The sequence below is a fragment of the Calidris pugnax genome, unplaced genomic scaffold, assembly GCF_001431845.1.
Source record: "Calidris pugnax isolate Ruff unplaced genomic scaffold, ASM143184v1 scaffold103, whole genome shotgun sequence".
In the NCBI taxonomy this organism is placed as follows: domain Eukaryota; kingdom Metazoa; phylum Chordata; class Aves; order Charadriiformes; family Scolopacidae; genus Calidris; species Calidris pugnax.
The window spans coordinates 4,860,321-4,872,547 of NW_015090990.1; the positions used below are offsets into that span (position 1 = coordinate 4,860,321).

General features: G+C 35.8%; 1 protein-coding gene across 2 annotated transcripts in view; it reads right to left on the minus strand.

The window, feature by feature from the left end:
- Positions 1-693: 693 nt before the first annotated feature.
- KCNH7 (potassium channel, voltage gated eag related subfamily H, member 7) overlaps positions 694-12,227 on the minus strand; it is a 241,058-nt gene continuing 229,524 nt past the window's right edge. For both annotated transcript variants that reach the window (XM_014954695.1, XM_014954696.1), the window contains 4 exons: positions 10,165-10,428; positions 5,138-5,300; positions 1,924-2,116; positions 694-1,004 (listed from right to left, as the gene is read on the minus strand). In XM_014954695.1, the coding sequence (XP_014810181.1) occupies positions 738-1,004; positions 1,924-2,116; positions 5,138-5,300; positions 10,165-10,428 (887 nt within the window). In that variant the 3' untranslated portion in view covers positions 694-737. The remainder of the gene's footprint in view (positions 1,005-1,923; positions 2,117-5,137; positions 5,301-10,164; positions 10,429-12,227) is intronic.

The following is a 12,227-nucleotide window of genomic DNA, read 5'->3' on the forward strand; positions in this document are numbered from 1 at the left end:
AGATTCAGAATCATTGGGATTTATTATAAAAAGCTCACTACAAGAATGATAAATCAATTTTCAAAAGTGAGCTATAAGAAGATTTCACTTGAATTTTAGCTTGGTCATTTAAGAGTTTTTTCTATGTGAATTATTGTTATTGGTCTCCTATTTGCTCTGAAGACATATCCACAATAAAATACTATTTCCATGATAGCAGTAAATGGTAATCTCCATGCAACGTAAACTGTAATTTCAGAACATGCATGTTATTTTTTAAAAAAAATAAAAATATAAGGTGCCTTGAGAATGCTGGCAGTTTTACATTTGGAACATACAGTTAGTGTGTGTGTGTATATATATATATTTACATCAGAACTGCTCAACTTTACCTTACAAGCTTCAGATTTAGGAAAATATACAGTACTTTTGCATATAACGGTATATTCCTTGTAGCCCCTGAGTCAAGTATAGAGGATTTAAATACAAAAAAAAAAAAAAAAAAGAACTGGCAGTTTTACATTTGGAACATACAGTTAGTGTGTGTGTGTATATATATATATTTACATCAGAACTGCTCAACTTTACCTTACAAGCTTCAGATTTAGGAAAATATACAGTACTTTTGCATATAACGGTATATTCCTTGTAGCCCCTGAGTCAAGTATAGAGGATTTAAATAAAAAAAAAAAAAAAAAAAAGGAAAAACAGCCATTAAAAGCACTTACATTTTTATGTGAAGTAATAGTATAAAAGTATTATTTCCCAGGAAGACCAGGATCAGAAACATGCCTATGAAGACTCAAAATTCCTACAGTGCTTAGTGAAGATTCTGGCAAGGAAGGGTGCCTAATTGGCTGGAGATAAGTTTTACAACGCTGTGGAGGACACTCTGCAGACTGGTCACGTTCTCGATCTAAAAAAGAAGCCAGGTTGTCTTCTGAGGCTGTGTTAAGATGCACTCCACTTGAGAGAGATTCTTTGGATTTAAGTTTTGATTTTTCAAGGTCTAGAAATTCAGGACACTGGAAGAGAGGAGAAGAAATAAGATGGTAATAATTAAATCGTTCCCTTCCAGGCTCTTGTTCTGCTCAAAATTAGCACATTCAGATGGTTGCTGCAAAACACATTTAAAAATTAAGCAGCGTATGGAAATATTTTACATGTTACAGCATTTGATTTAATGTAATTAAATGCAATTCCGTTGATTAATTGTAGAAGCCTGGATATCTTGTCCTCTCCTCAGACTTGCTCATATGACATAAAGATACACATATGAACAGTATGTTCTTTCTAGATTGAATATTCTTGAGACCTTGTCTAAGAGTATGAATTTCAACATTCTTGAATTTGCAGGTTTTTTTCAGAACATAACTCTGGAATTGCATTATTCTGAACATTATAATCATTCAGATTCCACTCCCTCAGCACTGAGTTCTTCACTTTTAAACTTGGAATTTGTATGAAATGTCCTGCTGATGTTTGCAGAGGGTGGCTGTATTTCTGCTCAGACAGAGGTACGTGTATATGTTTAGCACAGGTATATGCACAGTTGGTTTACACTTCTGAAAACTTCTGCTCCGCGTTTGCTGGCCTGAAAATCTTGATGCATGTGAACTGATGCCTCCTGAATGTGTTGGACTTACTGTGCCTATACGTGTTCCAGCATACACTGAGGAACCCTACACAGCCAAGCATGCTGGATTTACTAATGGTGTGCTACACGACTGATTCCGGATTCCTAGACATACAGCAGCCTCTTTGGAAATAATACACCATATTTCTGCCCAAGTTGCTGAACTCCAGAAATCCCCCCCCAAATTTGAAAATCAGCAAATTTTGGCCTTAAATTAATGAACAAGCACTTAGATTGGTATGCATTTCTTCCATCATAAGCTAAAAAGATTAGCAAACCTCCTCTGATCTTACTGGACATGAGCATACCTGAGATGAAGGACTGAAACTTCTGTCTGTTTTAATTGATGCTGCAGGCTGAAGCTTTTGTATCACCCGGATTGCTGGCTGCTGATACTCTGCACCTGCAGTCACCATGCTGTAGGCAGGTGGAATGAGTGCTGACTGCCTTTGCAGAAGCTGCAGGATGGTCTGGATATCAGCAGTCATTTGGGATTCAAGCCTGGAGAAGCGACACAGATAGTTAGCTCATGGTCAGGAATAGGTATATTTTAACATAGTGATTACAGGTGCATTCAAGAGGGACCTGCAGCTTATTAATAAAGCAAACCATTGCTCGCTATGACATGACCATGTCTTAAATAGGAAAGAACAGAAGAGGGAGTGCTGAGCCCTTCCAAAGCTTGCTGGCTCTCCCTTTCCTTTGCAGAACATATCTGCATGCTTGTCTCTGATCTTTTTGTTACATTAAGAATGAGTTCATTACTGTTCCTTATGTTTGCAACAAAAAGGAACACAGGGAACCAGGTTTTTGGTTGAAATTAACTGGAATAAATGTACTCTCTTCATTCTAACTAAATGGATTTGTACTGGCTGAGGATGGGACACTATTTCTGATATATCTGACAATTAATTTTGATATTCCCAATGCTAATACAATGCACTGAAATGAGCAGAAAACCACATTTGTGTTTTTCCTCAGTTAGAAAATGAAAGATGATTTCAGGATCATTAAACAAAACCAACAGTCCAAGTCTCCTCACTGTGAAAATTTATTCAGACTTATTCAGGCCTCAGAATTAATGTCAACATTTCTGATGTTCAAGTTTAGTACCTTTTTTTCTTTTTCTCCTTTTTCATAAATTTGCATATAACTTCTGAAACATTTGTGCTGCTTATGTTGTTCATACTTGCAATTTCATAGACTGAAATAATTTTCAAATGGTCTTGCCAAGATGTGTGACAAACTCAGCAATAGGTAATGCCTGTTGTGCCTCCCCAGCTGCTGGAAGGCTACAGAACACGCTGTGACAGACTGTAATACAGATATACAGCCTTCTCTATTGCAACTCATCTTCTGACAGAGTAAACAAATCTTTGTCAGCAGCCTTTAATGTTGTGAGAGTTACTACTTGGGCTCCCTGCGGCATCAGAACTGAGCCTGTGCTGACAGATTTTTGCTTTCACCAGGTGCTTCACTGGTATCTTTTTTTTTATCGTGTTGGAGTTGTCCATTCCCTGTGCAATTTATTTATAAAAGCATCTATGAAATTAATCCGAAAGGTATACCTAAAGGATATTTAGGATGCTATTTCTTCCTTTATTGGGAGGAGCTGGTTTTGTGGTGTCAGCTCTCATACAGAAAGGCGCTAACCTGGATGTTACAGTCAATCATGCCCTACTTGCCCTCTTGTTCAGCTTCCTTGGGTTCTTTGCTACTTGCAAATGTGCTGATCTCACACAAGCATGATGCTGATGCCACCATCCAGAGAACTTCCATCTGCTAAACCTGAACTTTAACAGTCTCCATGAAATTCCAATTGCTTAAAGAGAAACAGAGGTCTATGTCATATTCCTTGTACAGTGGCCTTCCAGCCTTCTATATCCATCTAATAACTTAAGTGTTATGCCAAGCCTCTGACTTGGCAGGGAAAAGTTCAGGAAGAAGTGACCATGCATTTGGTCCAGTAGGTCAGATCTGACATAAGTGGGAAAGAATATTGTCTGTTACATTCACAGAAGACCCAGCAAGGTCCAAAATCCTGAAAGCATCAAACACTTTAAAAACAGAAGAAAAGTTAAAAAATAAAATGATTTAATAACATCCATAACAATTTAATCTTAGTTTCAGCAACAATATATTTTCTCAGTCAAAGAAAATACTGAGAACTTGCATGAGAAGTTGATAAAACTATGGGTAAATTTAAGATATAACTTCAGTTTCAAAAGCTTAAGATTTCAGGAAAAGAAATGTAACTTGAAGATTTCACACTGTTGGTGGGGAACATGCAGCTGTTTAGTTATGTGACATTTACAGTTACTTAGATTACTTGACATTACTGCAATTAGAAATTACAGCAATTTTGGCTTACATGTTAAAAATGTCTTTTTAGTGTACCATATAGTATTCAGAAATGAAAAATACTATGTTTTGATTTGATCGGGTTATGGTAGATGAATGAAGCAATATGCAGTTAACCTGGCTTTAAACTGATTGCTAAAATATACAGCATAGAATGCCAACGAAGAGCTACTAAAGTATCATTAGGGCTGAGTGCGTGTCATAGTATTTGTCATGGAAAAATATTGAAAGTAATGAAAGTGAATGGAATGCGGAGTGAAAATAATAAAAAAGCCAGAGACCTGAGCATAGGGCAATTTAAAATTAAGCGAAATTACATGGTAAATTATAGTGTAGGATGGATCAAAATTCTGTAATGATATTTTTAAGATGCTATAAGCTATGCTGCTTAGCTGCCAGCAAAGAGTATTATATCAAAGAGCGAAAGAGAGAAGGAAGAAGATTTTACTAAGCAAAGGTAATAACGGATTCTGGTAAAGCAAGCATCTCTTTTCTATTGTAACAGGTATAAGTATTTTGCCTTTGCATTCTTCTATGTCTTACTTATTATAGACAGTTGCAAAATAAGTTAATGCATCAAAAAGGGAATTTGTCTGCAGTACTTTTTTAAAGGAAGACAGCTGGTTTACTTTAAGTCTCCAGGAAAGTAAAAGTTTTTCAAATCTTGAAGATACTGAAAATTGCCATTTTGTGGACATGTCAATGTCTAGGAACAGCATTCTGGGTGAGGTGAGATTTAAGTTTAACAAGTTTAGGTGCCTCGATACAGCTTCTTGGTTACAAAGCTGGTCTCCTAAACAGTCAATTGAAGAGAAAGGTTATTCTGAAGGCAATTCAGAGTAGCTAATGTGGGTACCGAGACGTAAGTGACATGAGTATCCTGGCAATGAATTAAAAAATTTTGTACCCAGAACACGGTTTTTCAATAATCTGGTGATTTTAGGTGATAATCTTAGGTGATATTTAGGTTCCTCAGAATACATAGAGACAGCAAAGTGACATTCCCATCAGGCATAATTTTGTACTTTTGAGCCTCTGAAATTCTGAATTCTTTTGTAAACTTCCTGCATAAATTCATTCCTCCTTTAGGGTCATTAATATCAGTTGTATTATGTACTCTTTCACATATATATTTTTTTCTGGTCATATCTCTGTTTTTACCTGTTGAGTTGTTCTTGAAGTAAATCTAATCGATTCTCCACTTCTCCATATATAAAGTCACTTTCAGTTTCACAGATCCCCCATGTAACGTGGGGTAATGCTGACTGCGAGTCCTGGTACTCCTGGATGTTCTCCTGCTCCCAGTTTCTTTTATCAGTGATATCTGATGAAAAATAAAGCATACAAAAGTATAGGTTTATATGCACGCCATTAGAGAGGGGTTGGCACCCCTCAAGCATAACCCCATGCTAACATTATGAAGCCGTAGATAAACAAGCAGCTTTGTCTAGTCAGCATCATCACAGTTCTGCCACTGAAAGGCTCCTATTTTTTAAATTTTCTGTTTATTATTTTGCCAATGAATCCCCAGTTTTCTCCATGTGCTTTTTTTTTAGCAATTCATTATTCATTGAAATTAGAAATATTTGTTGTAACCTAAATGCATTAAATGATTTACTTGAATGTCTTTGGTTATGTGCTTCAGAGACCTCGCTCTTTTCTTGCCCTTGAATGTGCTATTGAAGTGTATTTACTGTTTAGCTTTTTGGTGTAAAAGGAGGACTCACTACATTGCATTTACAGCACTGGGCACGCATTACGGTGCATGGGAATGCCTCCTCTAGAGAACGTTGCCAGACCTCAGCTAGATGCCTTTCTTGCCAATAATTGTAATGCTGCTTCTCTTAGCAAGGTTAATATGTTTTCTCTGAGACAGTGACCATTTAATGCAGCTCATACTGCTTGCAAAAGGATACTGGTTGTTATTTTCAAAGAGGAATTTGATTTTCGTTGATGTAGCATCACTAGTCTCCAACCCATTGTTGTGTAAAGCATGTCTCAGACTCTTACAGCACTGTGGGTTGAAAGGTGCCGGTTCATTTTGTTTAATAATTTGTGACTCCTAAAAGAATGAAAAATTCAGCTTTGCTGGGTCGTTCAGAGATCACTTTAATATTAAATGAAGTGATGATAAATGGTAAATTTTTTTTTTCTTTTTCTTTTGAACTACATATAAAATTTTGGATTAAATAGAGAAAACACATTTATTTCAAACTAGAAAAAAACCCAGTTACATTTTTAGGATCTTACTGCAGAGTTTCATCTATCTCCCTGAATCTAGTTACCCTTCTAATCCTTATATATTGTACATACAATATATAAAGTATTTAAAAACCCTCTTTATATGAGTCTTTTCTATTTATTTCTTTATCTCCAGCCCTTTGTAAAAAAAATGATGATGACCACTCCAGGTCTCACCCTGTACCTGCTGTGCCCAAATTCTCCTCTCCTGACCTTCCCAATTCTTGGATCTCTGTGATCAAACACTGCACTTTACAACCCAAACAGAACTTAGGGGCACTCCTTCCTTTTGCTTGGATTTCTCGTTTGAACTATTTCCCTTTCCTCTTTCAATTTGCTTAATTTACCCCTCTGTGGATTTATTAATTAGTTTATATACTGGAGTCTAGGCTGCTTCTCCTGATCACCAAGCTGGTCAAAGTTTACAAATCATTTGTCATGGGATATACTAGTTGCACATATCCTTAGGAAATAGAGAATGCAGATCTTGTTGTGAGCTTTGCAGAGCCTACAGGTGACATGCTTAGGTTGAACAATGTTTTTTCTACATTTTCACCCTCCCCGCCAAGCCTTTGTTACTTAGAGTGAATCTGCTGTCATGCAAACAGTCGAAAATTGCTCCGCACCATTCAGATTCTCCTCTGCTGTGATAAAAAAGGCTGTTAAAACTTTAACACCTGCTCAATACAATTCCCATTAGGGTTCTGTTTGTAATTATTTAACTACATGAAGTTACAGAATGTATTAAAAGTTCTTACTGTGCTCAGGCTGCTGCTTCAACATACAGCTGGACAAAATCCTTGACTGCTTATAAGGCATCAGCCTCTGTTGTATGAGCAGTAGGACTTGAATCCCATAACCCCCAGTAGTCCCTGAATGGTTTGCTCAGAGCTGCTCCTAACACTTCTCTTGGCACTGAATGCTGATAACTCAGCATAGGTTACATTAATCTCACACTTGTGAATTTTTTCTAAGCAACCATAGCAGCCAGAGCTACGCTTCAAAGAAAAGAGAAAAAAACACAGCGTGGGTGACATGTGAGAGGTTTGTCCAAATGCTATTAGCTGATCCTTTTAAAACACATCTTTTAGCAGTGTTGATCTAAGTAAAGAAATTAAAAAAAAAAAAATATCCTGCTCAGATTTAGTATTTCAAGTAGATTTAGCCAGGAAGGGGAGCTCTCACTACATGACTCCAAGTGGAGGAGGAGACTTTTTTTTCTTTCTTTCTTTTTTTTTTTTTTTTAAAATCAGAGAAAGGTGCTTGCTGCATTGTCTGATCTTTGGTTAGCAGGTGGTAGTAGGTTTCCTGGAGCTATACAGGGTGTTTGAATTTCATGTGACATGACCTATAACTGATTTTATGTACTGGACAGGGGGAAGAGGAAAGATTTCTTCTTGGCTACATAAAAGCCTAAAAACATGTTCAGTTTCTCAGCCACTTAAACCAGCAGAAGGAAAAAGGCAAATGGTGTCACAGAAGCATGTAATTTGGTTTTATCAGGGACACATGGCACAATTTGCAGTGTGCAAGGGAGTTGGAAAGGTCTGAGCAAGTGAAGGCAGCAGACTATGACAAATTCAGGGTAGAATTTTAAGCTATGGGTGTGGGTGCAATGGATGTTGTTAATCCAGTGGACTTTCTTTTAAGCAATGAATTTCAGGAGTAGAAACTAAATATACAGGTCATACGTTTCACTGCTTTTTAATGTCCTGTGAAAACCTAGCTGTTGGTTATTTTACACAATATATCATTTAATAAAATCACATATTTTTCAAAGCTGTGGATTCACATTTCAGTGCCCAGGGAAATCACAGCTCGTTTTTGTCCTAGACTATGTAATTGTAGACTATTACAATAAACATTTAATTTGTGACAAAGCAGATTAATTGGCACTCATGTTATAAAATAAGTTCATACACTATAAGCAAGTTAATACGCAATCAGATATGGTATTGTACTCTTCTAAGCATCTTTTCAGGTAATTCCACATACATGAGTAACCCCAGAAAAGCCCAACAGCAGTTACAACTTTATAACCAATTATGGTCTTCCAGGGCTTGAAGAATCCTAGACTGAGAAATAAATCAATGTATAACTAGGTTCACTTGAGCAATTCAAGAATGAGTCTAATAGCACAAATAATGACTAAGGGAAATTAGAAAATAACATTTTCCTGCAATATATACATTACTAGCTACAGAAAAATTATCAGGTCTTCTCAAAAGAGCCATATGTTTTAATGTTAAAAGTTGCATTTTAGGATTACGCGAGAGAAGTTTATGCAGTTTCTGCCACGTTATATAATACATTATCAATAGTCTTTCCGTTCATCAACAGTAATGACCAAAGCTTAAAACACAACTAAAGATAGTTAAATATTTATCAGTCACAGTGGTAATGAATTGCAGTAACTTTACAAGTGCAGTTGTATTCAAGATTTATAGGTTACCATACTATATGAGGTATGTATTATGAACATACATACATACATACAAGCAGAGTTTATTTCATTTCAAAATTTCATTATGTTTATAACCACTTTTATGGTAAGTTATAATCAATCTCTGATTAATAGCAGGAGTAAGAATTTAGTCTAAAACATATATAAATCAAAGCTGATATTATTTCATTGGCCTTGAAGTTTTTATGAAAGTTGCGAGAAAGGTAATGAGCTTTCACACACATTACCAGAAGTGCTAGATTACAAGGTGGAAAAAAAGAATGTGGTCTTAATCAAAATATGTAACCTCTAGACATGCTAAATTTAACTCAAATAAAATCTGGAATAGGTTGCCTTGGAAAATGTTGCTATAGCTGCAAGGACACATTTCTGGCTATTGGTTAGGGAAAGGTAAGCTTTCAAATTGCAGTATGTATGCAACAAGTTTATGTGGTGCAGATTTATATAGCCTTATCCTTAGGAGACCAGACTTCATGGATTCATACCTTTTAGATGTAAAAAATACATTGTTTGGCCTGATTAATCATTAGGTTAATTTAAAATTATATCCTAGAAGCCTAAAGTTTATTGAATGATTGTTAAATGGTTAAATTGCCTCAATGGAAACAAGCTACTAAGAAAAACAGCTTTTAACAGTAAATATTTAATTCTTCCCTTCAGACTGAAACAAACAAACTTTCAGCCAATATTTAAATTGCATATTAATCTGGGGCTTTTCATTAATTTCCCTTCACATCACTGAGAAAATTAATATTTTAGTATATTAGATGTAATTTTAATCATGTGATTTAGCTCTATGTAAAAGTAATTGAGATTGCTTAATACTTTCTGATCATTTGTCTTATATAAAAGCTCAAATCTTTATTCTTATGGAATTTATGGAAGTCATTTTTCATTCTGTGGCACTCTTTTAACCAACATGTGCAGCAAAATGGGATTCAAGCTATTATGATTTAATTTTTACTTAGTTATGCCTTGTCAACACACAGAATGAAACTAGTTACCTGAAAACATTTTTTGTGTGGGTGTGCAATCATCACTAGATTTATCTAGCTCTCATTATCTAGGAGTTTTCACAGTCACCCAACCCTGGCATACCAAACACCCTTGGAGAGATTCTTTACCGCTTTGGGTGCAGTTTCCATCTGTGAGAACTCAATGAGGTCCAGTACCAGTTGAAAATTTTAAGTTTGTTTAAATGACTTTCCTAAGGCAGTTCAGCTACCAGATGATTTATTAATAAAGCCTGGAATAGCCTTTTGGAGGTTCTGTAGTCCAGTCCCACAGCCAGTGTATTAAACTACATAAATCCTCTCGAGAAATAATAATTTTTGATCTAAAATATTTTTTGTTGTTAAACTTTCAGGAAACACAGAAGTAAATATATGTACAGAATCAATAGAACCATTCAGAAAATGATTCTTGGTAATCAGACTAAAAAGTTGTCTGCTCAAAGTCTACAAAATAGCAACAGCTAGATTACCTTTACAAGAATTGCTTCTTTTGTCAATAAGAATTTCTTCTGTGTCATGAACCATTTCTTCAAAGTCCACCTCTGTGGTCTTCTCAGCTACAGATGGGTAATCAGCTATCCCAGAGAACAGGGGCTTTTGCTCATCTTCGATGGAGGACACGAAAGATGATGACCCACTTTTTTTCTCCTCGAAGTGTTTCTTAATAGATTGATAGTAGTTGGTGGTGTCCCCTGAGGGTTCAGGATCACTCTGATCATTCTCTTTGAAATAATCTGTTAAACAGAAATAATTGTGTACATTATGTGTACACTATGCAGTTCATGAAATTGTGTTCTAGTTTATTCTGGTCTGTGGATGGAAATGATTATTACATCAGTTAGGAAGTTCACTGTCTATTGGAACAAATTACTTTAAAGCCTTTTTTTGATTCCCGTATCAGAGGAGATTTATATTTCTTTTCAAGTCCTAGAAGACATTTGCATGTATGTAGTACAGATTCGTAGTCCCTAAACCATAGCTCATTATGCAAAAAGTTGCTTGTATCAAAACAGCACAGGTTTTATCCAACACAGCCATCGTGTTTACTCACTGTTTTTTTCCAGGGGAGGATGAAATTTGATAAAGCTTTATATTCCAAAGTTTAAAAAATTAATTTATTATTTCATTCCCTCTTCATTCTTAATGAAATAATTTATTATTTCATTCCAATAAATTAATTTATTATTTAATAATACACACCCTAATCATTGAGTGTGTATTTCACTCACATCTTTGGGCATTTGGGCATTTGAGTCATGGAACAGTATAAAAATGCTTATTTAAGTTATGCTCATATAAGAGCATCTTTGCTCATTATTCTTTTCCCAGAAAAGGCAAATGTGTTAATCAACTACTCAACCTCAAAATGTCTGGGCTTACCTAAAGAGAGAGCATGTTTCTCCATGCTCATTACTGTGAAACCTATACTTCGGATTGATATGGTGGAGAGAAACCCTATTGGTACAAAAAGAAGGGAGTTCCTTGTCTGCTTTTCTGAGATCATCTCAAAAAAACTTTCCAAAGTAGCCCCAACTCCTTAGCCTTTAGAATTAATTGCAATTCTCTGAACATCCTATCTTTTGAATAAGGAAAGTACTCAACGTGCTGTGATATATCTGGTAGTAGAGTACCAATCAAGTTGAGAATGAATCTTTCATTAATTGCATTCAAGGTCTGAATAGCAGATTCAGTCCACTTAAGAAGTGGCAAATAAAACTAGATTTAAAGCAGATGCCTTTAAAAACATGTTGTAAAAATTAAATAAGATTTAAACCCAAGAATGATCATTTATGAATATAGAGAACTCCTGATCTCTTTGCAGCATAAACTTGAAGCTCATTTCCAATTCAGTATTTGGTTTTACCTATTTTTAACTGAAATGTCAAGATAATTCCAGTTCTGCTATTTATTTAAAACACATTTAGCAGGGTAGTCTCAACAACATATAAATACTGTAACTAGTTTGCATTAACTTCCTGGGGAGACAGCATGATTTCCCATCTGCTTTGTGCTAATTACTAATCAACATAGCTCTGGAATGTCTGTAGTCTTTACAGCCTACAGCAGTGGTTAATACAGCACTTAGTATATTCCCTAGGTTTTTTTTCTCTGTTTTCTGATCACTATAAGGAAATGAAACTGTGGCCTCATCTAATCCTCTTTATCTGCACTTAAAGAGAACGCAATATCTGTAGAGAGCACTCTGCAGGAGTCCAGACATCTGTGAGCAGTGAGGGCAGGTAATGGTGAACAAAGTAAAACCAATACCAAAGCAGGGCTCCTGTAACTGTACTCTAGTCTAGAGTCTCCAAGGACACCTAACACAGCCCTGGACTGAAGTAACTTTGGCTTCTGTTAAGCAGAATTACTAGCTATAAATGATACTGGTGATACCCAGATACTGCCAAGGCATCAACACAAATGCAAATGGAGTGACAGTGTGAAGCTCTTGGGGGATGCTCAGACTGGAGAATCAAGTACTGTGTTCTCTGCAGTCCCATCTCCGAAATAGTATGAAAACAAAAGAAACCTT